The following is a 27,520-nucleotide window of genomic DNA, read 5'->3' on the forward strand; positions in this document are numbered from 1 at the left end:
GGGATTTTTACCAAGAGGGTGAGGAGGAATAGTTAGGAGCTGTGGCCATATGGAAGAAGGGTGGGGAAAAATATTACCAGGGATAAGGAAGTTTAAGGACCACCAGTGGAAAATTCTCAGTCTATGTGTCTCTTTTAAAAAAATTTTGTGGATACATAGTAGGTGTTTATGGGGTATGTGAGATGTTTTGATAAAGGTATCTATTAGCGTCTCTTGTGAGGACCAAATGGAAACACAGGCCTTCTGACTCCTGGAGAGCATTCTTTTCACATTCCATAGATGCCCCAGCCTTTCTCAGTTTGGCAGGTGATTGAGAAAGAACCCCAAGGCATCCTGGCCTTTCCCATGGAAAGACAGGTTGAGATAAGAAGAGGGCTGGACTGCACAGACAAATTCAAAGATTTTACCACCTTGTCCTAGGGTTATAATTTATCTTCAATTGGACCAGGGCCTGCAGGAGTTTAGTCCTACATATTTCTGGCCTGCAGCTACATGAAGGGAATTCTGCCTCCAGTGATTGAGAAAACTCAAGGATTTCCTTACAAAGGCGTTTCACTTTTTGATGGCTTGACTCTGGAAGCATCACTGTATCAATGATTGTTGTTGTTCCTCTTAATCAAATTATTCTCAGCTCCATCCTGAGATGTTTCAGCTGACAGCCTGGATGGCCAGGCCTGTAGCCCATTGTACCTTTCTGCCCAAGGGGCGATGTAGCCCTGTGCACTGGCTGTTCAGAGATAGTGGTAGATCCATGTTTATTTTTCCTGGCTGTGCCTTTAAGAGCTGCAGGAATGTGAAGGGAGTCTGGATGAGGGGTGGGGTCTCCCAATAGGACTTCTGGAAAAGGATCCTGGGAATTTTTGCCAGAAACTAAACTGAGATTCCAACTTTAAAAAGTTGGGGGTGGTTTGTGTTGGGGAAGGCCTGTGATTGGACTGCAGAATCCACTAGGGAGGAGGAAAGCAAAAGTAAAAAGGAAATAGCTGGGGGAAGGGAACGGGGGGGAAGCCATCTTCACCCCCCACCCCAATGCACACACAATTAAGCCAGGAAGCAGCTTGCAACCACTAGCCTGGGGAGGGTCCGCATGTGTCAAGGGTGAGGGCAACAGATGCTGGACCCAGGGAGCTCTCTGCCACAAGTCAGTCTACAAGGCCTCAGGGACCAACTTGCCAACAGCTGGACTTGATCACTAGCTGGCAAACTGAGCTCACGTATCGGGTGGAATAACAAGCGGACTTTGCTCTCTGCTGTGCAAAACACTGTTTTTAGAGGATTTGCCACAGCAGCGGATAGAAAGCAGGAGAGCACCACCGGAGCCCTTGAGACATCTTTGAGAAGAGCCACAGCATAAGAGACTGCCCTGCTTGGTGTTTTGCAGGATGATGGTGGCCCTTCGAGGAGCTTCTGCATTGCTGGTTCTGTTCCTTGCAGCTTTTCTGCCCCCGCCGCAGTGTGCCCAGGACCCAGCCATGGTGCATTACATCTACCAGCGCTTTCGAGTCTTGGAGGTAGGTGGCATCTGTACACCTTGGATAAGTAACAGGCTTCCCAGAAGTACCTTATCTTACCCATGCTTCTCTATCTACTGGGTTGTATTTTTCCCAGATAGCAAATGACACATTGCCAAAGTTACACTTTAAAATGCTCATAGTCTGGCAGTTTAGAGCCGAACTCCAGAGTCCAGTGTGCTACTTCCAGACCTTAAGCACGGTTGCACTTTGTGCTCTGATTTGGCAGTTTGTCTCATCTGTAAAATGGGGATAATAGTAGAATTTATGTTGTAAGGCTATTCTGAAGATTTAATCCATAGCTAAAATACTGCCTGGCATAATGGTATGTATCTAAAATGTTATTATTCACCATAGTTCATTTTTTAAAATATGAAACTTAAAAATGTTGGTTACTTTTTCTTCATGTTTTAGTGTTTCAGGCTGATAATGGATTTCAACTTTTCTTTTTGTCTTTTATGATAAACCATTAGGTCACTGTAAAAAGTCATGATATCAATGTACTGAGAAGTCTTAGTTTCTTTTGCTGAACTGGATTTAGACTTAGAAATGAGCAGATTTCAGCCAAGTTAAACAGAAAGAATGCATTTGGGCTGCCACCTCATTAAAATGTGCAAAACCCAACATTTTGGCAGCCTGGACAGGCTCCCAGGGACAAATGTAACCCTCCACCCTAGCCTTTGCCACACCCTGGCATTGATTATTCATACTTAATGGCTTGCTTTTGTACAAGCTAAATTGATAAATTATTTATCTTCTTTCAAAGACCCTCTTATTGCTAATAATTATTTTCTACATTTTCCTGAAAAATCTTCACATCCAAATTATATGTTCTTCTAGTTATAGTCAGGGTAAAGTAATTCCACATAGCAGGCCGAATGCATTTCCTAAGGGCGTCCAGCCAACAGGCTGGGGCCTGGAGGCAGTGGATGAAGTGTTCCCAGACCAGTGGCCTCTTGCGCTTCTTCACTTGCTCCCTCCTGAGCCTCACCTCCATAGAAGTGCCAGAATGATGCTCAGTCAGGATCCCTCTGCATTTAGCACCGACTTAGCTTGGGAGTAAAGCCAGCCAAATCCCTGCAAATTGTCTTTCACTACCTTAAGAACTTGTCAAGGGTATGAAGTACAGACTGATCCTTTTATAGCTATGAATGTGGATTTGAAAAAGACAAGGATATGATCTGTATAGATCTTCCCACCCCAGTCCTGACCTGAGGTGAAGCCAAGTCGCAGGTGGCAGTCACTGTTGGCCAGCGCAGACACTTAACAATACAGTGATAGCATTCCCAGCCTGAGAAGCCAGTGTCGGAGGGGTAGGAAAAAAGAGGGTAGGGATTTAGGGAATTATTTTGGGTCTCTCTTTCTGTCTTTCTCCCTTCAAAATAAACAGCCTTACATATTGTTGTTTGGAGCATACATTTTTACATTTGCGGATAGCATTTTGATAAACCATGCCAAATGAGCTTTAAGTAGACATTCTCTTTGACCAAGCAATCCCATTTCCATTCATTTATTCTTTTGTTCAGCAAATATTTATTGAATAGTATTATGTGCTTGGCCCTGTGCCAAGTGCTAGGGACGGATATTCTGGAAATCTACCTTAAAATAATCTGATGAAGATGTAAATACAGAGGTTTTTTTTTCCCTTAATAATCTGATGAAGATGTAAATAAAAAGTTTTTTTCTCAGCATTGTTTGAATGACAAAAAATTAAAAACTATGTAAATGTACCTCAAAAAGAGTCTAACAGAATAAATCATGGGATATCAATTCAATGGAATGCTCTCATTAAAGTTATGGTATAGGTATACATTAATTAGTATCAAAGTATGTTCACAATATATCTGCAAGTGAAAAAGATGATACAAAACATATAGTAAAATCACATTTTAAAAATATATATTTACATATGTATGACTAAATGCTTGGGAAAACTTTTAAAAACTGATATACTCAAGTATCAATACTACCTTTGAATTTAGGAATTATGGGAGATTTCAATTTTTCCCCTATTTGATGATGTGTAATTTTCTAATCCTTTTCTATAAATGATAGCTATTTATATTATTTGGGTAATTTAAATAACAAGCAATAATTTGCAAATTTATTTTCTGACTGAAGCAAGGGCTGGAAAAATGTACCCAAGCAACGAGGGCATACGTTCAAGAATTCCAAGAGTTCTCAAAAAATATATCTGTCATGCTGGGAAGATGTCAGACCTACACAAGTGAGTACAAGAGTGCAGTGGGTAACTTGGCACTGAGAGTTGAACGTGCCCAACGGGAGATTGACTACATACAATACCTTCGAGAGGCTGACGAGTGCATCGAATCAGAGGACAAGACACTGGCAGAAATGTTGCTCCAAGAAGCTGAAGAAGAGAAAAAGATCCGGACTCTGCTGAATGCAAGTAAGAAAACTGCATCTTTTCCTAGCCCTTCTAGGGACTATTATGCTCAGAAACACACAGACTCAGAGCAGTCAGGGAGCATCATAGAGTAATGAGAGTAAGAATTGGAGGTGTGCTTTTGTGTGCATTGCTGAGAGAGAAAGCTATACAAAGAACAGGTGTCCAAAGAGAAATCCATTCTCGCAAAGCCATTCTTTCTTTCACACAGAGTACCTAAAGACTCCATAGATGGTCAAGGCTATAGTGCCAAAAGTCAGCCCAAGGAGACTACCTCCTGATAAATCTTGGTTTGGTGGAGATGTGTGGTCCCAGATTTTTTCAGGGAAAGTGGCAGTTTGGTGGATTCTATATCCAGTACCCAGGCTGTAGATAGCATCTGCAAATGTACCAAGAAACAGTCTTAAATTGGAAATGGCAACAGCCAACCCTCAGGGATGGGAACTGCAGTGAATCACTATTGTGTGTGCTGTCTGAGATGGTGATATGCATGGGATGTGGTCTAATCTTGTGATCCATCAGAATCACTTCCAGGCCATTAAGAATAATGTGTAGCAGCTCAAATTATAATAAACAGTATCAGGCAATAAACACACAAATGACAAAGAAAAATTTTCTGTGCCTGAGTCTATTTCATTAAAACAATGAGGGAGACAAATCTCCCACTTCACGGTTTGTATTCTGAGATGTTTTCATTGCAAATAGGAAGACTTTATTTACATGCTAATTACGTCTGTTCCAATTCAAGAACCTCCATCAGGGAAATGACATATAAGCTGAGTGCCATCATTGTGCTAAAAGTTTCACATACCTTCTCAATGTAATCCTTCTAAGAACTTCATGGTCACTATAAGGAAAAGGGTCTTCCTAAATGAGGTGACACTTGGTCTCAGTTTTGAACAAAGAAGTCAGAAAAGAATGAGCAGAGGGTACTTCAAGTCAGGGCACAATATACCAAAGGCATGAGGGTACTGTAGCACCTTGACATGTAGACCTGCAAATATGGCTGAGTGAAAGCTTTTTAGAGAGGTGACAGTAGGGAAACTAGGTTGAAGAGCTCAGCAGGATCCAGTTAATCAGAGACCTTGCATGCTAGATGAAGGAAGTTGAAGCTCACTGGAGAAACTATAGAGAACCATTGAGCAATTTTAAACAAGGGCATGATACGAAGGAAGAGGCTAAGACTAGAGAGAGGAGACCAGTCAGGGAATGCTGCAATGATTTGGGCAACAAGTAATAGTGTTGGCATTAAGCGTCATGGGACAGAGAACAGGTGGATTTGAGAGCCATTGAGAATTGGAATCCACATGGCTTTCTGACTGCTAATTAAAACTAAAGGATGAGTGAGAGAGATGAGTCCAGGATGTTTCCCAGGTTTTGGGCTTAGGTCACCGAATGGTTGGTATGAAATACGCTGAGATGGAAAACTCAAAAGGATTCTGGGAGCACTTATTACTCTATAATTTTTTTCAGATCATTTATAATTTTGAAACCATTTAGTTCATTTATTGGCTCATAGCTTATTTCCTACCTCCCTATCTGTAATGTCAGCTCTATGAGAGCTTGGAACCCCAGTTTCATGTTCAATGCTGTGTCTCCAGTGCCTAGAATGGGGTCTATTCAATAAATAGTTTTCAGTGAGTAATTAAACAATTAAAACAAATAAATGAGTAGATGTAGGGATTGTCAACACAGGCAGAGGGGTTAGTTAGGCTTTGGTGGAGGGGGGGAAAAACCAAAAAACATCTTATCCCTGAGTCAGAAGAAAGAGAGGAGGGTGCCCTGCCTATAATATGAAGCAATGGGTCAAGTAAGCAATCCTTTTTGGCCCTGACATTGTCCTGAGATGAATCATCCTCAAAGAGGGAGAAGCTGGCGGTAAGCACAGAGTGAGGGAAGGAAATGGGTCAAAAGAGGATGAACAGGGGCTTCCTAAAGAGCTGATGGAGAGGACTGGGTGCTAACGTGGCCTGAGCTAGAATGTGTCCGAACTTTCACACTGGGGGTTCAGGCAGGACGCTAAGTCTGAATACTGGTGCTGAATTGGATCCCTGAGCTGTTTCTGGTCCCCGGATACTCTCAGCCCACCAGGTGTTGAGATTACCCTTTCCCATTCCAGCTAGAGCTCAGTGGAGGTCCTGAGACTGGACTTGCTTTTTCAACCCCCATCCTCTGCCCCTCAGATCTGGTAGTTCTGAAATATCCCCTCTCCTAGCTCTGTGGTATATGAAAACTTATTTCTGAACCTATCAGAGATTGCTACATCCATGTCTGTTGCCTCTGGAGCTCATATTTGATGCTGTGTTGGTTTGTAAATCAGCCAATACTTGTTGCCTCCCACTAATGGATGGGCCCTGTGCTGCACAGCAGGGATGGAGGACTGAGTAGGACATGTCTGCATCCTGCTGTAGCTTCCTTACCACTTCTCTTGCCTCCCACAGTCTGCCTGCTGTCATGTAGACCTTCCACAACACAAAATAGATCATAATTCTCCTCTGTGTAGAATGTATTTTCGTCATTTACCGTCAATTATCAACAACAAAAAAATCCATTCAAATCTCCTAGCTTTCTTTTACATAAGAAAGGCCCTTTACAAAGTGATGCAAGTTGATCTCCAGCTCCTTCTCCCATAACTTACCCAAATGCAGTTTAAATATACATATACATATTTTTATGTATGTGTGTATATATGTATATATTAAAATGTATATTATATATGATTAATATATATTTATATATTTTTTCCTAGCAATCCTTTATGACTCAAAAATGCTGTGAATTCTTTGTGAAGACCTATGAGGGTGAGGATAGAGGTGAGGGGGCTGCCAGGCAGATTGGCCTGTAATGCTCCTGGAGCACTTCATTCAGTCCTCCCAGGGAGCATCTCACATATCCGACCACACAAGTCTGTATGTATTCAACTCCTCAGTCATTCCACAAACATACTGACATCTTCTTTTCTGCATTCACAGAGCCTAGGTCATGTCCTCCCATGGAGGAGGCCACAGAAATGGTTTACAGAAGAAATAACAATGGCAGAGGCCCCTGCAGAGCTTAGTTTAGGGGAAGACAAACCTAGAAACAATCACAACGGTGTGATTAGTGTCTCCTCGATTTATTATTTTTAGAGGTTCTCTATCTAGGAGTAGACTTTGGAATGTCAATTTATTCCCGTTAGGCACTGTTTTGTATTGTATATATTATGCACACTTCTGCTTTTTTGCCATTTCTGTTAGTAACTATGCCTATATCGGTTCTCATGCTATACAACAAATTACCATAGATTAAGCATCTTAAAACAATACACATTTACTACCTCAGAGTTTCTGTGGGTCAGGAGTCCATGTATGGCTTAGTTGGGTCCTCTGCTGGTACTTGTAGGGCTGGGACCCTCAGCTCCTACAGCCTCTCCTTGCCATAGGCACTGCACAACACAGCTATTGCTCCTTCAAGTAGATGGAGAGTGCTTCTCTTTAGGAAGCGCCTAGTCCCTCTTTTCAGGGCTTTTATCTGATTCAGCCAGCCCACTCATAATTTCCTACTGATAACTTCAAAATCAACTGATTTGGAAACTTATCTGTATATGCAAAATTCCTTCACCTTTGTCTTACAGTGTAATGCAATCACAGAGTGCTGTCCTGTCATACACTCACAGGTCCTGCCCACACTCAAGGGAAGGGAATTACACTGGGCATGTACACCAGGGGGTAAAAATCCTGGGGATTGTTTAAGAATTCTGCCTATCACAATGCTTTAGTCTGATAGGCTCAGCTGGTGCTACTAATTACCTGCACCCGCCTTCTTCCTGGAAGACTCTGATCTTCCTGTCTTCCAACCATGGCCTCTAGAGACTGTGCCAGTTACAGACCTTCCATTAAAATCCTGAAGACTCAAGTTAGCACCTTTCTGTGGGCAAAAACCATGGGATTATGGGCTAGGAAGGCATTGCCAGAGGTCAGATCAGAGGGTTTCATTCATATGTATGCATTGTCTTGGAGAGTTTGTAAACCCCTACAGAATAGATGATGCAACTTCCTTGGAAAATTTAACCTTGTATCTCAGAAGACTTCCAGGAAATTCTAGTACTAATCTTAATGGTTCTCACTTATTTTAGGAATATTATTCAGGCAACTACTAAGGGCCAAGTACTGAGAATAATAAGATAAAATTGTTCTATAACTAAGCCATTCCCTAGAGAGCTGCTCTTGTATCTTCAGCCTTCATTCAGAGATTATCCCCAAATGACGTCCACATGAGGGCTTCAACTCAGGGATGTTTTGGGGGTAGGTACAATCTTAGAATCTTAACTCTGTCTCTCCCACTTTCCCACTCTCCTTCCCTCTCTTCTTCTCTCATTTACACACATACACAATTTAGGATGCAAAGGAGTGAACACTATTTGAATATAATCTAACTTATATTTTAAAATTATTCCAAGTCTTTGGAACTATAACTATTATTAAAATAAAATTTTGCATTGCACTTGATAATTTATGACAAAGAATCATTCCCTCAGACACCAAGATTAAGTGGTGTCTTAATCATGGTGTCTGATACTCTTTGGAAGATTTATCCAACTGATACTCTTTGGAAGATTCCACAGGCAGCATTCTTGTATGGATGTGAGTATTAACTTCTTTTTAACTTGTAAATAGTTTGTAAAGAAAAATTCTCAAGGCAGTCAAAACAAGCCATTATAGCAGATTTTATTTTATTTCCTGTTGTCGTCCAGTTCCTTTTATTGCAAGGGTGCACAAAAAGTTACCTCAAGTAACCTTCACCCTGCCGAATTAAATAGCTCATATCTTTTGTTAGATCACGTTTCAAATTAGAAAGTCTGTTGCAGCATATTTGAAGCCTCTGGGATCTGTCCAGGTTTTATAAGTGTGCATGACCCATACTCAAAACCATTAAAAGCAAGACAACTAAACAAAAATCCCCACTATTAACCAAATAAAATGTATCTGCCAACTCTCAAGGTCCATTAGTTTGTCATGAGTGGAACAAAATATTAAAAGAATTATAACTAATTTGCAACAGATGTGTTTACCACAAAAGAAGGGATTCAAAGTATAAATGCAGGTGTAAGTACAGGTGTGTGTGTGCACGTGTGTGTACGTGTGCCTGCGTGCACCCAGCTATTTCTGCATTCAGGGGGGATGGCAACATTGGAGGTGCATGTAGAGTACAGCTTAACCTGTGCTTTCCCTTGGAAAGGTAATGCCCATGGGTCACTGTGCTGGGTTCAGAAAGGCCTACGTACATAGCACTTCTTTTGTTTATCCATCTGAAAGGTCTGTGGGCTATGAGGATACCTTCAGTCCCATCACTACGGATTCTCACAGAGGGTCAACTGTGGCTCCAGGTGCCCTGAACATCCATTCATTCTTGCTATAACTTGTTTATTTATTCAACAAACGTCCAACTGAATTCTAGAAATATGTTGGCATTGTGCCAGGCATCAGAGATAGAATGTTGGATAGGGTAACATTCTTGTCCTCAAAAAGCTTATGGCCAAGGGGAGAAGCTGTCCAGACAAATCTGGAATGATGATGGCTCTGATGGAGGGATGCACAGGGTGTCACAAAAGCACAGGGGGCAGGCATTAAGTAGATATGGTCAGGGTTGCCATGTAGATGGGGGGATTATGGAATCTGGAAAGTAGCCCTCAAGCTGAGTTTTAATCATGGAAAAGAGCTAATTAAGTGGAGAATAAAGTAATAGGCATTTCAAGAAAATGAAACAGCATGTGGCAGCACAAAGGCATAATTGGGCTCAGTGTGTTTGTGGAGCAAGTTGTTCAATGGAGCTCAGGTGAAGGAGGAAGTTGTAGAGAGGTGATGAAAGAACCAGACATGAGCTAAGCTCCTTTGTGTTAAACTAGTTCACACTTGCAAGCTGTAGGGAATCAGAATAATGTGAACAATGGCAATTAATATTACTGAATGCGTATTATGTACCACACATAATCCTTAAGCATTTTACCTATCTCACTGGACTATGTCATGCAATACTCACGATAACCCTGTGACATAGGTACTGTATATTATCTCCCGTTTTATAGATGAGAAAACAAAGACACTGAGAGGATAGGTTATTTGTCCAAGGTCACACAACTAATAGATGGCAGAGCTGCAATTCGACCCACACAGGCTGGGTCCTGCACACCTTCACCTCTCCCATTGTGCTGTCTGCGGAGCAGTGATAAGCATGGGAGTGTCGGGGCTCAGAGGAGGTTCATTCTGGCCACAAGGTGCAGAGCAGAATGGCAGTAGGGGAGGCTGAGGGGGCACAGAACAGACAGGCTGAACCCAGTGAAGCCATCTCCAGGACTGCCAGGGAGGCACATGAGGTAGGAGCCTTCTGTTGAGAGTAGGTACCTGGGCCCAGAAGTTCTAGCTGTTCCTGATCTTATCATGGGTCACAGTATGAAGACCATGTTAGTTTTCTTGATCACTATTTGATGATGATTCCTACTTACAAACAGGCTGGTTTTAGATTCTTAAACTCTGGCCAAGAAGGTCCAATTTTCTTTCCCTACCCTCTTGTTTTTTAGTTCTCTGCCATTTCTTCATTGACTTTCAAACAATAAAACTCCTGTGTTTTCCCCACTTTTTGCTCAGTTAACAGAATAGTCACACACACACTTTCTTGGGCTAGAAATCTTCCCTTTGGCCCTTGTCTGACTGGTCACTATATCCAGTAGATTTTTCCTTGTGAATCTCTCTCAAGTGTACTCTTTCCACCTGCACTGCTCTCTCACCATGTCTAGTCTTGATTCCTATGAAAGCCTCCTCGCTGACCTTCCTGCCTCCCATTTCTCCCTGTTCCAGGGCTTTATCCTATATTGCCACAGAGTAATCTTGCCAGAGTTACCACATCGCTGCTTTATCCCCTTCCATGGCAACCGAAACCTGCAAGGTAAAGCAACCCCCCCAAAAATAACATATAAAGAAAGTCCTTTACAACCTGACCCCCGCCAGCCTAGCTCTCTTTGGTTTAAGTATGAAAGTAATACTCACGAATTAAATAAAAACTATGAATATGGTATCCGCTATATGTGTTGTGCTTACTTTTATCATAAAACTGGATAAGAAGCCAACAATTGAACACAGCAACTTTGAGCATCCCTCAGCATCTCGTGCCGCTGCTGCCTATCCCTATCTGTCTGGTGCTCTGTCCATCTCACCTGCTATTCTGAAAACATAAAATATACCTCATGCATGCCTGAGTCATTTATGCTGTGCCTGGAACAGAGTAGAGAATCAGTCTTTTCTGACCTGAAGGAATCGTTTATTTGAAAATGGAGGGAACTATTTGCCAGAGATAGCATTCAGCCCTTAAATCTGATGTCTTGTCTGATGACCACAACAATCAACAAGCTAGGTCGATACTATTACAGCTCCTTTTCAGATGAAGAACGTGTGGCTTAGAGAGTTCCACACAGCCCATCTCTTCTCCCCACATTCCTGCCACGTACAGAAGTATGCACCACCCCAGACACGCTAGATTCACCTCTGCCTCTGTGTCTACTCACAATCTCCACCCTGCCCTGTATCAGTTATCTGTTGCCACAATAATGCTACATAGCAAACCACGCCTAAACTTAGTGGGTTCAAACAACAATCGTTTATCATTTCTCAGGGGTCCATAGGGTGGCTGGGTAGGCTCACTTGTGCACCTGCAGTCAGTGGCACGTTGCCTAGGAACAGCTGGGTGAGGATGACTTCAGCTGGGGTGACTGGGTTGTCCTCTGCATGGCCTCTGCTCCTGCAGGAGGCTAACCTGGCCTGGCCTCATGACGGAGGCAGATGTCTAAGAGAGAAAGCAGAAGTACACAAGGTCCCTAGGAACTTAGCCTGGTCACTTTAACACTTTGGTGTTCCAAGTCTGGCTCTGAGGCTCACCCCTCTACTATGACCTCTAGTTATACCCATATAAGGCTTTTCATCTCAATGCTCATGGAAACAGGCAGCAATCAAGGCTGATTTTAAAATATGCAAATGTCTACATGAAAGCAGTGAGTCAGGCATTGGTGTGATTAACAGTTTTGAGGAAGTATCACCAAAGAACCAGTGAGAAGGCTGCTGCAAAGTTCAGGTCCAGGAAGCAGGCCCTAGACCATCACATGTTGAGAAAGGATAAAAAGAACAGGATGAAATGAGATGTACTTCACAGGAAGAATCCATGGGGAAACATCAAAATGACTTTGTGTTTTCTAACTATACACAGGCAAATGGCAGTACCACAGCTAGAAATTGAGAGCATTTCCATCCTTTTCAGTTTGGAATATTACAGGAAAAAAAAAACCACTATGCAAAAAACCAGCTCAGTCTTTAAATGAGAAATAAATAAAAATGAGAAGTTCGTAATTATAACCTTGGAATGGTTACAATGTTGTCGCAGTCAGATAATTGGTGGAAAGTGGAAACTGATCAGAAATTCCCCAGAGCAGCCTGGGCAACAAAGCAAGACACCATCTCTATAAAACATAAAAAAAATTATCTGGGCATGGTGGCATGTGCCTGTAGTCCCAGCTACACTGTAGCTGGGAGGTCTAGGCTGCAGTGAGCCTTGATCATGCCATTGTACTCCAGCCTGGGTGACAGAGAAAGACCCTGTCTCAAAAAAATAAAATTCCCCAGAGGATGGCCCATTTTCATGCTTTACATGAGTGTTGACGAGCCTGGATGCTCTAGGACAGTTCTCAGACTTTCAGGTTCAGAAACCCTTTACAGTCATAAAAGTTATTCAGGCCTCCAAATAGGTTTTGTTGAGGTTGGTTATAACTATTGATATTTACCATGTACATAATTAAAATGGAGAAATTGTAATAATATGTACCAGATGATATTCCAGGATAAGACATGCATCTGTGAAAAAAAAACAGATAAGACAAAGCCCCTGCTTTTTTCTTACATTTTTTCGAGCTGACATTCTTTTGAGGGAGGCCAAACAATAAATATGTTAGCAGATAAATGTATAATATGCAGACAGAATATAATAAGTACTATAGAGGGAAATAAACTAAGGGAAGGGATTATGGAGACCTGGCCTCTTCCAGAAGGAGGCACTGGAAGGAAGTTGTCTATGTTGTCTATGTTGGACTCCAGCTGTAGGGACTCCATCGTGGATCCAGGCTGGACTCACACTCATACCTCACACATCTTCCCAGCTTCCACACCCTCCACTGAAGTTCTCAACTTGATGTTTTTGGGCAACATACATCTATGCACGTGAAAAGCCATGTGTCAAGTCTGTTTCTTTTTCATAATTTATTGCTATTATCAATAAAGTTGTTAGGGTTCAGGACAGGGTGCCATGGAATACTCTGAATTTAGTGCTGGAAAGCTAGAAAAACCTATGATACGGATTTAATAAAGGATTATGTGTGATTCACTAAAACCAACGTATAAAGCACTTATTGTATGCCGGGCCCTGTTTAAGCCCTAACCCTGGGTTCATAGCCCTTCTGCAATGCCAAATTACCCCATGGCTCACTGAATTTTATACAGTTCCTGTTTTCCTGCTACCCATCCACTGAAGCACTCAGCAAAATATCACCTGCTAATCTATTTGATTTCTAGGTTGACACAGTATGAATTGGGATAGCAAGTTTGGAAACTAACAAATTCTGCACAATCTGAATCTAATTGGTTTCTGAGTTTGGAGAGTAAGCAGTAAGTTGACTAGTGAGGGCGATATATACTGTGTCCCAGGCACTTAGGATAAATAGAGTCTAAAGTGCTTGCAAGGAAACAAAGTGAATAATCAATTCTAGTTCAGCATAATAACTGCCCTAGAAGGGGTTGCACAGAATGCTTTAGGCAGATGAGAATGACCATCTAACTGCTCTGCAGGAGCAGAGGATTTTGTTTTGAATAATGAGCGGGTGTATCCCAAGTTAGCAAAGGAGAGCTAAGGAAGTCTGAGCAAAGTCTAAAACTTGCGGGAAGCCATGGCAGGTTTGGTGACTAGTGACTAGTGTGATGAGGAAGTGACAAGAGAGGAAGTTGATCAAGCACTCTGCATGCTATGCTGAGATATCTGAAACTTATTCCATGGGCAGTATCATGAAATACCCCTAATTTTTAGAATAAGTCTATGCTGACAATTTTATAATAATAGCATGATATTTTATAACTGACTACAAGTCTGAGAGCCATCATCTTTGTCATCTCAGTGCCTACCATCCTACCTATCAGCTGATTAGTATTGACAAATGTTTATGAACATGAATACAATCCAGATGGTTGAAAAAGTCAAGTTTTATAACACCATTTCAGGAAGCAGTCAAAATACTCACGGTTTTAAGATAATTCTCTTCTCTTTAATGAATTCATCACTCTTCCCAAGCCAACCTGCTTTTCCTTCTCTGCTGCTATCTCATGTATCCTATCACCCCATTTTTGAGTCTGATTTGGTATCAGCTGGTTCCCTCAATTGAATCAGTTATTAAGACGTGACTTCTCCTTTTCTAGCTACTTATATCCATCACTATTTGGATAGCTCTCATCTGGATCATACTTACAAACTCATTACCTGGTTTCCCTCTGTCCTTCCCCATCCCCAAGCCATTCTCCACCTGCAGCCAGACCAATGTTTCTGATCCTTAACTCAGATTGAGTGACTCCCATACAAAGGAATAAGTCTCACCAGATTTGGAGAGTGTTGCTATTAAATCAGGGGAAAAGTATTTAAAAGATTCAATTAAGTGATACTTACGTATGAATTTACAAGTTATATGAAAAGATTCAAATAAGTGATACTTGTGTATGAATTTACTGTGAGGCCTTGCGCCAAATTCTATCCTAATTGCTTGTCTGCAATTCTGCCTCAGGGGGAAACCCAGATTCTCATTCTCTGGTTTGCCAGGGAAACCTTGCATGTCATTGCCTCTGTTAAAAAAATTTGCATCTTGGCTGGACCCAAAGGTTTTAAATTTATTTCCCATCCTTCCTCAACCTTTTCTTCCTGCTAATTATCTCTTCTCAAGAGAAGCACAGCAGGGAGTTTTAACTTACCCTTTTACTTGAACACTGTAAATATATTATCCTCAAACTCCAAAAGAAAAGGAATTTATAAAACTTACAGAGTATCAGCCCTGAAAACTATGTAGAGAGCATCCAACCTAAACCTCTTGTTTTACAGCTGGGAAAAACAAGGTTGGGTTGACAAAGGGACTTTTGGGGAGACACATAGAGCCAAAGGCTGAGTTTAGACCACTCTGACTCATCTCTGACTCCAAGTCTGGGTTTCATCTACAAAGGAAGGAATAGGAGAAGCAGAAGGAACATGGGGGGAATTCTGTTTCTTTTTTTCCAGAACTATGTTTCCCTGACCAAAACCATATATCCACTCTTGTGTTATTTCTCCAAGGGTTCTGCATTAGAAAAGAAGAGTAGAGGGAGAAAGAAGCATGTCTGTGTTGGTTTCTGCTGTATTTTATCTTATTGACTGATTTATTGTTTTGTTTTGTTTTGCTTTGTTGTTGTTGTTTGTTTTGAGACAGGGTCTCCCTCTGTTGCCCAGGCTAGAGTACAGCGATGCACTCTCAGCTTACTATAGCCTCAACCTCCCAGGCTCAAGTGATCCTCCCAACCTCAGCCTCCCACGTAGCTGGGACTGCAGGGGTGTGCCACCAAGCCCAACTAATTTTTGTATTTTTTGTGGAGACGAGGTCTCACTATGTTGCCCACATTGGTCTTGAACTCCTGGGCTCAAGGGATCCTCCCACCTCAGCCTTCCAAAGTGCTGGGATTATAGGCATAAGCCACTGTGCCCAGCCATTTCTGCTGTATTTTAAATGAACATTTTCTTATGGATGAGACATTAATATGCCTTGCTCTTAGACATAGTCCCTCTGCAGCTGGGCTGCAAGCCTGCTGGCTTTTCTTCAGGCAAGAAGGATGGGCAGGCTGGGGGCTTCCCAGTCAAGTGCCATAGTCTGTGACTAGGTCCCAGAGAGCCCATTGCCCTCATCCACCCTTCTGCACACCCAGATGTTCTTCATTCTTTCCCGCCACACACATACATACACACCACCATGCCCTTGGGGCTGGCTGGAGGGGTCCTGACTGGCTGCCTCCCAGCTCAGACTGAGCTCAGAGGACCCCATCCCCACGCTTTATGGCTGTGTGACCTTTCCAGGTAACTTATACAAGCCTTAATGTTTCCTCATTTGGAAAATGGGGATTAAAATATCTACCACTTAAACTTTTATAAGAATTATGAGTTCTACATTTTAAAAATATATTAAAATATCATAGTATCCCCCACCAATATATATAATTATTTATCAATTAAAAATAAAATTTTTAAGAAGGTTTTTTTTTTTTTAAAAAAGAATTATACGGGGCTGGGCATGGTAGCTCACGCCTGTAATACCAGCACTTTGGGAGGCCAAGGCCAGGAGGATTGGTTGAGGCCAGGAGTTTGAGACCAGCCTGGTGAATGGAGCAAGACTCTGTCTCTAAAATAATAAAATAAAAAATTTTAAAAAAACTTAAAAAAAGAATTATATGAGTTAATGTAAAGTGCCTAGCCCAGTATGAAGCATACTATATGTCAGATATACCTGTCAGATATTTATTAACTTCTCTAGCCCTTGTGCTTGTTCCTTAATAGAAATACCTTCTGGCCTTTTCTCACAGCCAATGGACCTTCCCTCTTACCCCATAAAAGTCCTCTATGGTCACTCACAGGCTTAAACCCTTACTCGTCCTCTATGATCAGAATAGAACCAGGGAAGAGCAGAGGCTTCACAAGAGACAGGTTAGCCTTGGGAAACTGAAGAAAGTTCTCTCCGGCTCAGGTGGAGGGGTGGCCCTGGCAAACAGGGCAGATCATTCCCCATCCTACACTGCAGCCTATGGCCCCCAGTAGCTCAGTATGGCAGGGGGTCCTTCTGTTAGCTGCTCCCGCAATGCGTAAGGTTCCCTGTTGTCCCAGACTTCTCCACATTCCCCAGGGCTTTGGCTTCCTATAACCGAGGCTGACCCAGAACAATGTTGACCCAGAGGCCACAGGAAAGCAACCCCTCAGGCTGATGAAGCATGTCAGCAGGGGAGCATGGGGGCAGCTGATGGCTGAGAGACTTCTACAGCTTGCCTCCAAGTCTGGCTCTGGCCACAGTGTGAGACAGGTAAGGCCACTGTGTCCCTGGGAGCAGCCAGTGATATCATGACCACTCAAAGGACTGACTTGCTGAGACTCAGCTCTTCCCAGCTAGGGTTGCTCCCACCCCCACTTCTGCCATGTGTTCCCTTCAATGAAAACCTTGGGTCAGATTTTTTAATGGAATAATGGGTTTGAAAGTATCTTAAAAGCTTTAAAGTACAAGTTATTATTTACTTAAGATGGGCCTGCAGTCAGAACTCTGGAAGTGCAGTAATATTTAGACTTTAGAAAAATATCTGCTTAAATGAGACTATTTTTTTAATTCATTCAACAGATATTTATGAACCCCCAACTCACTGAGTTAGGCATTGGGACACAACACTATCCATGAAGTTGAAGGAGTAGAGACTAGAAGCCTAGGAGCGGGAGAGAAGGACGATGAGCTAGTAAATAAAACAGATGAAATAATTAAGAATATGATAAGTGATCTCAAGGAAATAAGAAAAGGGCTAGAGTAGATAATTTTCAGGTGGACATATTTACATAGTGTGGTCACAGGAAGCCTCTTAGAGACATAATATTGAAAGTGAGACTTGAAGGCTAAATAGGAGCTAACTGTGGGAAGATCAAGAAAAAGAGCACTCCAGGCAGAAAATTACAAGTGCAAGAGCCCCGAGGCAGAAACACACTTGACATCCTGGCAGGATCTGAAGACAACCAATGTAATCACAACACAGTGAGGAAGGGGAGAAAGGTAGCAGGGAAAGTCACAGAGAAAGGCAGGGGCCACATTATGTAGATTCCTTAGGCCAAGGGTTTAGGATTTTATTTTAAATATGATAGAAAGGGTTTAGCCAGGCTAGTCACATAATTTATGTTTTCAAACAGATCACTCATACCGCTTTATGGAGAACATACTAACTATAGGTAAGTAAGAATAAAATCAGGGAGACAAAGTAGAGACTATTGCAGTGGTCTAGGCAAAAAGTGATGATGAACGGATTCCAGGGAAAAAAGAGGTAGTAGGTTGAAAGTGAGATGTATATTTGAGCATTTTCATGTAACATTATAATTTTTCTTTTTCTTTTTTTTGCTTTTTTTTTTTCTGGGACAGAGTCTCGCTCTGTATTCAGGATGGAGTGCAGTGGCGCGATCTCGGCTTACTGCAACCTCTGCCTCCCAGATTCAAGCAATTCTCCTGCCTTAGCCTCCCAAGTAGCTGTGATTACAGGAATGCACCACCATGCCTGGCTAATTTTTGTATTTTAAGTAGAGATGGGGTTTCACCATGTTGGCCAGGCTGGTCTTGAACCCCTGACCTTAGGTGATCTGCCCACCTTGGCCTCCCAAAGTGCTAGGATTATAGGCGTGAGCCACTGTTCCTGGCCTTATGTAACATTATAATTTAAAGAGAAGTTATACTATCAGGATTTGCTGGTGTTGGAGAATAGAAAGAAAGAAGGATTTCTAAGTAAGAAACTTGGTTTATGGATCTTGCCTGAAATGGGAAAAGTAGGGAGAAAGAGAGTTTGGAGGATAAAAGTAAGAGTTCTGCTTTGGACAGGTTAAGTTTGAAGACATCCAAGTAGGGACACTGAGTAAGCAGGTAGATAAATGGGTTTGGGACTAAGTAGATATCCAGATAGGGGCTGAAGATACAAAGTTGGTAGTCATCATTATTTAGGACTTCCATGGTCTCAGAGATAGAATGGGATGATTCAGAAAGTGACTGTAGACAAAGAAAAGAGGAGGCCTGAGGATAGAGTATTTAAAAGAGGACGATGAGGAGAAACTGGCAATGGACACCAAGAAAAAAACAATCCAGAAAGATGGGAGGACAAACATGAGGGGGATATCCCAGAATCAAGAAGAGAAAGAGTTTTGAGGGAAAGTACTGATCAAATAATCAAATTTGGCTGTAAAGTTGATAAGGATGAATCCTGAGAATTGACCCTTGGATTTGCCAACATGGAGGCTGCCGGTGACCTTGACAGAAACTGATTCAGAAAAATGGGCAGTGGAGTTTAGACCAGTGGAGAACTGAAGTCTGATTAGAATGGCTTAGAGGATCACTGGAAGTGAGGAAATGCCTCTTTCAAGGAGTTTTAATATAAAGTGGAAGAGAGAAATGGGGCCATGCTAGTAGGTTTTTCCAGGATGGATGATTTACTGAATGATCCAATAGGGAGGAAGAGACTACTGAGGTAGGAAAGGGAAGATAATTTCAGGTGATAAGTTCTTGAGTAGGTGAAAGGGGAAGAGGTCCACTGCAACAGTAAAGGACACAGGAAGGATGGCAGAGAATGTAGGGTCGGGAGCAGTTTGTTGATGGATTTGGTTGTTGAAAATTCATTATTCATTCAGAAAATATGGAACTACTATGTGCCAGATGCTATTCTAGGAACAAGGCATACAGTAGTGAATGAAACAGATAAGACAAAGCTTATACCCTCATGGAGTTTATATTTTATTGAGGGGAATCAAGCAATAATATGCTAATAACAAATGTATGTCACACAAAAGATAATAAGCACTATGGAGAAAAATGATCTAGGGTAAAGGAGTCCCTGGAGAGCTGGAGAAGAGGGTTGCCTTTTTTATAGGGTGACGGGAAAAGGTCTAAATGATCAAGGACCATTTGAGAACAGGCATAAAGGCAGCAAGGGAGGAAGTCATGTAGATATTTGTTTCCAAGCAGAGGGAACGAAAAGTGCCAAGTCCCCAAGGCAGGAGTGTGTTTGGTACAATCTGAGAAATAGCAGAAGTCGGTGTGATAGAACAAAACGAACAAGGTGGAGAAGTTGTAGGGGACAAGGAGAGGGAGAACAAAGAGAGAAGCAGTAGGAGAACAGCTTATATGTGGCTTTGGAGGTAAAGGCCTGAGCTTTATCCATTTCACTCTGAGTGAAATGAGAAGCCAATGGAGGGTTTCAAGCAGACACAGGACATGATGTGACTTACATTTTAAAAGCACGCCTTTGGCTGCTGTGGGAATTGGACTATGGGAGGCAAGTATGGAGGCATGAACACCAGGTAGGAGACTGCTACAGTAGTCCAGGCAGGAGATGATGTAGTTCTCCTAGGATTGCTTCTACTTTCTCACGGAGTAAGTGGGAAGATCTCCATGCGAGGGTATGACAGAGGCTTGCAGGGAGATGAGAAAGTGTGATAGTCATATGGAAAGCATGATAGGACTGCTGCCCACACAGCTGGCATATAGCAAGCAGTTTGCTAACATGCTTGCTTACCTCCGAACCTCTGGAACCCATCTCACTATGCATCTCTCTTCCTCCTGTCCAGTCTTCTTTCCTTCATCCTGTTTCTTGTCCTCTGACTCCAGTTGACCTTCAGTGGGCTTTAAGAACCCAAGCGCTGATTAGGAAAATGACAACCTGCTGCTGACACATCCAGCATTTTTTTTTTTTTTTTTTTTAGACAGGGTCTGGCTCTCTCACTCAGGCTGGAATGCAGTGGCACAATCTTAGCTCACTGCAATCTCCACCTCCTGAGTGCATGTGACCCTCCTACCTCAGCCTCCTGAGTAGCTGGGACTACAGGTACACGCCCCCACACCTAGCTAATTATTGTATTTTTTTTTTTTTTTTTTAGAGATGGGGTCTCACTCTGTTGCCCAGGCTGGTCTTGAACTCCTGAGATCAAGTGATTTGTCTGCCTTGCCCTTCCAAAGTGCTGGGCTTACAGGTGTGAGCCACGGTGCCTGGTCCACATCCAGCTTCTTATACCAAAGCCTTTCAAAGGATTTGAAGGAGCTCCTCAGAGTGCTCAGTTGTCCTTTAAAGACTCTATCTATCATTCCACTACCTCACACCCAGAAGTCAATGAGGGAGGCCCAGCGTTCCTATGCTCTTATTAAGACTACTCTTTCCTACCCATAATAGAAACCTCAGCAGGATTTGAGGTAGACCTGCAAGTTTCCTCATGCTCCTAGCAAGACCACCACTCCCTGCTTCCATGACACTACTAATCTCACAACGGATGGCCTGACAAGGCAGTCCCAACAAGAAGTCCACAACTGGCTTGGAGTGGTGTCTCATGCCTATAATCCTAGCACTTTGGGAGGCCAAGGCAGTAGGACCACTTGAGTCCTAGAGTTTGAGACTAGCCTGGGCAACATAGTAGACCTCATCACTGCAAAAAATAAACAAAATTAGCTGGACCTGGTGGTATGCATCTTTAGTACCAGCTACTCAGGAGGAGAAGGTGGGGGGATTGCTTGAGCTCGGGAAGTTGAGGCTACAGTGAGCCACGATCATGCCACTGCACTCTAGCCTGTCTAATAGAGTAAAAACCTGTCTCAAAAAAAAATTGTCCAAAATTAGAACTGATGACCGACTTATCTTGAAATGACCAGTAGAGCTGATCTTATCCTGATTCATATCAATCTTCAAGGAGGAAGAACTGACCATGCTCCAGAAAGATCAAGTAAAATATGGACACAAAAGGTCTATTTGAGTTTTCAGTTATGAGGTTCCTGGTAACATTATAAAGAATAATTTCTATGGAGTTATGGTGAAGTAAAAGAATGGGAGGTGAAGATGTAGATACAGAGTATAGCCTACTCTGTAGGAGAAGCTGGCTATAAAATGATGGAAAGAGAAATGAAGCAACTAGAAAAAGATGCCTAGTTGAAGGTGAATTGTTGTTGTTGTTTTAATATAGGCTAGATGCTTATAAGCTAAGAATCTAGTAACAAAGGAGAAATTAAAGATAACAGAAAAGGGATAATTCATCAAGGAAGTCTAGAAGAAGCCAGGAAAGGATAAGATCACAGTACAAGTGAATATATTAGTCTTGGACAGGAGAAATGACACAGTTTTTTCTAAGATGTGTGTGAGGGTAGCAACAGGGGAACAACTAAAGAAAAGTTTATAGGTGAGGAGAGGAAGTGAAAAGAGTTCATGTCTAATGGTATTTGTTTTTTCAAAGGAGTTAATCTGCTGTTGGTGAAGGGACTGGCCAGGGCGGGGTGTGTGGGGCAGTGTGGGGAAGATATAAGATAGCTATTATGTGAAGATGGTGGGCTAACCATGAAGACCAGTATGGTATTTGGGGCTCAGCTGACATCGGAGGCCCCTTATGTGTAGTGGCACCAACATACACCACTGTGAGATTTTCTCCTCCATCAACACTCAACTCCAGGACAAGGCAGATGTTTGAACTCATCCTAGGCCAGGGACTTTTGTTGGGTGGATATGGTGGCATAACTAGGGGTTGATGGGTAAGAATGCTGGTGAGAGAGCTATTACAGTGGTTTAGGCTGCATAGGAAAGAAAGCAAGATGAAGAGAGGGCTGATGACCTGGGAGAAAGTAGAGGCCAAGGGACTGGAAGGCATGAGCAAAGGAGTGAGGAATGGAAGAATAACTGTGGTGAGTGGGATATTGGAGTTTTCGATTTCAGATACGGAATAGTTGTGGGGAATGGGAGATTCAGAGTATAACCCCTGGAGGAGGATACTAATATGGTTTAAAAGTAAGTTTCCATGGAATTGAAGAGGTGGGCATGCTCCATGCATATAGGGTAGTGTCCTGGAGAATTGCCAATGATTTAGACTGGGAGGAGTTGACAGCACGAGACACAAAGCATGAATACTAAAAAGGAAGAGTTTTTGCTGTAGGTGGGAAGAATAGTAGCCTGAAGTGGCACTAAGGAGCTAGAAAACTGTAACTCCTTCGTTTTACTTCATTTTTCTCCTTTCTTCCAGTTTAGATCCTTTATCATCCCATTTGGATTAAAGAAATATTCTACTAATTGATTTCCCTCATTTTGGTCTCACTCTAAGTGTCCATCATACACAGGACTTCTAGCTTGACCTTGTAGAACAGTCTTGACAGCCTTTACTTCACTCCTGCTCGCAAACTTCAGTATCTCTCTGTGGAATAAAATCCAAATTTCTTAGCCTGGCCCTTAAGGTTCCAGGCATAGAGATGGCTTCAATCTACTACAATTGACCCTTGGATAATACAGTTGCTAAGGTTGCTGACCCTTGTGCGTTGAAAATTTATGTGTAACTTTTTTTTTTTGAGATGGAGTCTCGTTCTGTTGCCAGGCTGAAGTGCAGCGGCATGATCTTGGCTCACTGCAATGTCCGCCTCCTGGGTTCAAGCGATTCTCCTGCCTCAGCTTGCCGAGTAGCTGGGACTACCGGCGTGTGCTACCACACCCAGCTAATTTTTGTATTTTTAGCAGAGACAGGGTTTCACCATGTTGGCCAGGATGGTCTCGATCTCCTGACCTTGTGATACACCTGCCTTGGCCACCCATAGTGCTGGGATTACAGGTGTGAGCCACCACGCCCAGCCTATGTGTAACTTTTAACTCCTCCAAAACTTAATTACTGATAGTCTGCTGTTGACCAGAAGACTGACTGATAACTTAAACATCGATTAACACATATTGTGAATGTTATCTGGTCCTTTCTTATTTACAAATCCAGACAAAGAGAAAGCTGCCTCTGAAGTAATGCATTACAGCTGGAAGAAAGAGCCCTGTGGCTTTATTCTTAAAATAAAGTAAGCTAGAGAAAAGAAAATGTCATTAAGAAAATCATAAGGAAAAGAAAATAGATATACGATTCATTAAGCGGAAGTGGATCATCACGAAGGTCTTCATCCTCATCATCCTCTTCACACTGAGTAGGCTGAGAAGAAGGAAGAAAAGAAGGGGTTGGCCTTGCTATCTCAGGGGTGGCAGAGGCAGAAGAGAATCCACATTTTAATGAGACCGGCACAGTTAAAGCTCATGTTCAAAGGTCAACTGTACTTTGCTTTATATATCTAGTTTGAAGCAATATCAAACATTAGCTTGTATTGGTCTAAACTCTACACTTCTTTACCTAATCTTAGAGTACTTTCCTGCAAGTGGTTTTGTTTGCTGTCTGGAATGCTTCTCCACTCCTCTGAATATTCAACTCCACTTATCCTTCAAGGACCAAATCAAATACAGATTCTTCCCTGCATCAAAGGACATTTCCTTTCCCTGTTCTTCTTAAAATTCCACTTTACTCCCTATATTCTAGTTAGTCCTGTACCTAATAAGAAAGAGCCATGCCCAATTTATGCTCATAACCCCAGCTCATAATACTTCGCTCATTATCTTGCTCCTTGTAGGTATCCAGTGTCTGCTAACTAAATGCATTCATACATTCATGAATAAATAAATAGAGCTCTTATAATGTTGCAGTCGTGTTAAGGGTCAGAATCCTTCACTAGAAGATAATCTCGAGGTTTAGGGTTGATATTATATTTTTTATCCTCAATACTTAGCACCATTCTGGAAACATTGTAACCTAAGTACATAGTACAATAAAATCTTGGTAAATGGAATGGAATTAGTGTCTTCACACCTAAGTCATTCTCACTGTGTCAATCTCAAGTGCTCTAGAGAGTGAACACGGTCTCTGAAACGGCAAATAGCTGTTAATATCCTGAAGTGAGTAAAATGCTGCCTCTTAGAACTGGATAGCAAGTCTCTTAACAGAGACCATTTATTTATTCTTTCATTCGTTGAGTCATACCATGAATTGCAATTGATCTATATCCAATAACTATTATAGACACTAAGGAGAAAACAATCTGTGAAAATAAGGAGGTGAAAGAATGGGCTTGGCTTCTTGCTGGGATTTAAATGCCCTTTTTCTTAAGGAAACAAAATGCATGCCTATGTTGCATTTTCGCTCTAGGATTTTCCAAGGGAAACCCTTCTTCTAAGGACGGTCATGTCACAGTAGAACTGAAAATATTCCCCACCAGTATTAGATCTGAAAGGAAACAAGATTTACCAAGCATGGTGAGCCTTTCAGAAAGCAGACAGCTCATATTTATAAAGTAATCTCTCCTTTTTCTCCTGTTTGGCCAGGCTGTGACAACATGCTGATGGGCATAAAGTCTCTGAAAATAGTGAAGAAGATGATGGACACACATGGCTCTTGGATGAAAGATGCTGTCTATAACTCTCCAAAGGTGTACTTATTAATTGGATCCAGAAACAACACTGTTTGGGAATTTGCAAACATACGAGCATTCATGGAGGATAACACCAAGCCAGCTCCCCGGAAGCAAATCCTAACACTTTCCTGGCAGGGAACAGGCCAAGTGATCTACAAAGGTTTTCTATTTTTTCACAACCAAGCGACTTCTAATGAGATAATCAAATATAACCTGCAGAAGAGGACTGTGGAAGATCGAATGCTGCTCCCAGGAGGGGTAGGCCGAGCATTGGTTTACCAGCACTCCCCCTCAACTTACATTGACCTGGCTGTGGATGAGCATGGGCTCTGGGCCATCCACTCTGGGCCAGGCACTCATAGCCATTTGGTTCTCACAAAGATTGAGCCGGGCACACTGGGAGTGGAGCATTCATGGGATACCCCATGCAGAAGCCAGGATGCTGAAGCCTCATTCCTCTTGTGTGGGGTTCTCTATGTGGTCTACAGTACTGGGGGCCAGGGCCCTCATCGCATCACCTGCATCTATGATCCACTGGGCACTATCAGTGAGGAGGACTTGCCCAACTTGTTCTTCCCCAAGAGACCAAGAAGTCACTCCATGATCCATTACAACCCCAGAGATAAGCAGCTCTATGCCTGGAATGAAGGAAACCAGATCATTTACAAACTCCAGACAAAGAGAAAGCTGCCTCTGAAGTAATGCATTACAGCTGTGAGAAAGAGCACTGTGGCTTTGGCAGCTGTTCTACAGGACAGTGAGGCTATAGCCCCTTCACAATATAGTATTCCTCTAATCACACACAGGAAGAGTGTGTAGAAGTGGAAATACGTATGCCTCCTTTCCCAAATGTCACTGCCTTAGGTATCTTCCAAGAGCTTAGATGAGAGCATATCATCAGGAAAGTTTCAACAATGTCCATTACTCCCCCAAACCTCCTGGCTCTCAAGGATGACCACATTCTGATATAGCTTACTTCAAGCCTTTTGTTTTACTGCTCCCCAGCATTTACTGTAACTCTGCCATCTTCCCTCCCACAATTAGAGTTGTATGCCAGCCCCTAATATTCACCACTGGCTTTTCTCTCCCCTGGCCTTTGCTGAAGCTCTTCCCTCTTTTTCAAATGTCTATTGATATTCTCCCATTTTCACTGCCCAACTAAAATACTATTAATATTTCTTTCTTGTCTTTTCTTTTTTTTGAGACAAGGTCTCACTATGTTGCCCAGGCTGGTCTCAAACTCCAGAGCTCAAGAGATCCTCCTGCCTCAGCCTCCTAAGTACCTGGGATTACAGGCATGTGCCACCACACCTGGCTTAAAATACTATTTCTTATTGAGGTTTAACCTCTATTTCCCCTAGCCCTGTCCTTCCACTAAGCTTGGTAGATGTAATAATAAAGTAAAAATATTAACATTTGAATATCGCTTTCCAGGTGTGGAGTGTTTGCACATCATTTAATTCTCGTTTCACCTTTGTGAAACATGCACAAGTCTTTACAGCTGTCATTCTAGAGTTTAGGTGAGTAACACAATTACAAAGTGAAAGATACAGCTAGAAAATACTACAAATCCCATAGTTTTTCCATTGCCCAATGAAGCATCAAATACGTATGTTTGTTCACCTACTCTTATAGTCAATGCGTTCATCGTTTCAGCCTAAAAATAATAGTCTGCCCCTTTAGCCAGTTTTCATGTCTGCACAAGACCTTTCAATAGTCCTTTCAAATGATAATTCCTCCAGAAAACCAGTGTAAGGGTGAGGACCCCAACTCTAGCCTCCTCTTGTCTTGCTGTCCTCTGTTTCTCTCTTTCTGCTTTAAATTCAATAAAAGTGACACTGAGCAAATAACCTCATCAGGTTATATTTGCCCACATACCCTAAGCACAAAAGCTTTCTGGGAGTGCTGCTTGTGTTAGGTTTACTGTGAATGATTCCCAACACACTGAGGCCCTTGGTAAATATTCTGGAATCTGGACAGAAGCCATACAGCAGGCAAGCGACTCTGCCACAGCAGGCATGCCCTGTGGCACCGAGGGCAGCATGCCTCTTGACAGGGGCTTCCTCAGTGTTTCCCACGTGTTTGTCCAATTCAGCTAAGTTCGAGTCACAAGTGCAGGCTGTGGTGCCAGTCTGTGTCACATGCTGAAGCCTCTGTCTTTCCAGGTTGGTCACATGAGAAGGTTTGCTTTGTGCGCTTGCAGCTGTTTTCCTGTCTTTGCCAAGCCCAGGCTGGGACCATAGGCAGTGAAGAGAAAATGTTTTTTTCCATAGCATTTGAGTAGATATTTGGCAGAAGGGAATTACTCAACCCATGGATACAGTGCAATTACCCACAGTTCTAACAGAATGGTACAGAGGCCAAATCCTTTGTGGAATGAGACAGGTATGAATAAATAAATGTGATATTACCTGCCCTATTACCTATCTATTTCACAGATAGAAGGAATGTGGGCTGCCTCACAGAGGATAGTGGGGTAGATTTATCAATAGGAGTGAGTCCTGCAACCATAGTTCC

At 42.4% G+C, this 27,520-nt stretch overlaps 1 protein-coding gene and 1 long non-coding RNA gene across 2 annotated transcripts in view; one reads left to right on the forward strand and one right to left on the reverse strand.

Annotated features, from left to right (window-relative positions):
• Positions 1–27,520, reverse strand: part of LOC109028953 (uncharacterized) — an 89,429-nt gene that overhangs the window by 59,570 nt on the left and 2,339 nt on the right. The gene's annotated exons all lie outside the window — the stretch shown is intronic.
• OLFML1 (olfactomedin like 1) lies at positions 818–27,413 on the forward strand. Its single transcript, XM_004050636.5, has 3 exons — positions 818–1,511; positions 3,633–3,921; positions 24,915–27,413. The coding sequence occupies exons 1-3, from the start codon at positions 1,383–1,385 to the stop codon at positions 25,703–25,705; spliced, it is 1,209 nt and encodes a 402-aa protein (XP_004050684.4). The 5' UTR covers positions 818–1,382; the 3' UTR covers positions 25,706–27,413.

Source organism: Gorilla gorilla, chromosome 9 (assembly GCF_029281585.2).
Source record: "Gorilla gorilla gorilla isolate KB3781 chromosome 9, NHGRI_mGorGor1-v2.1_pri, whole genome shotgun sequence".
Classification (NCBI taxonomy): Eukaryota; Metazoa; Chordata; class Mammalia; order Primates; family Hominidae; genus Gorilla; species Gorilla gorilla.

What these genes read in the sequence shown, in the direction of transcription:
- OLFML1 (XM_004050636.5), top strand. Translation starts at nt 1,383, where the DNA reads ATGATGGTGGCCCTTCGAGGAGCTTCTGCATTGCTGGTTCTGTTCCTT. An exon ending in AGCGCTTTCGAGTCTTGGAG is followed by an intron (nt 1,512 to 3,632) that starts GTAGGTGGCATC and finishes TTCTGACTGAAG; the next exon opens with CAAGGGCTGGAAAAATGTAC. An exon ending in CCGGACTCTGCTGAATGCAA is followed by an intron (nt 3,922 to 24,914) that starts GTAAGAAAACTG and finishes CTGTTTGGCCAG; the next exon opens with GCTGTGACAACATGCTGATG.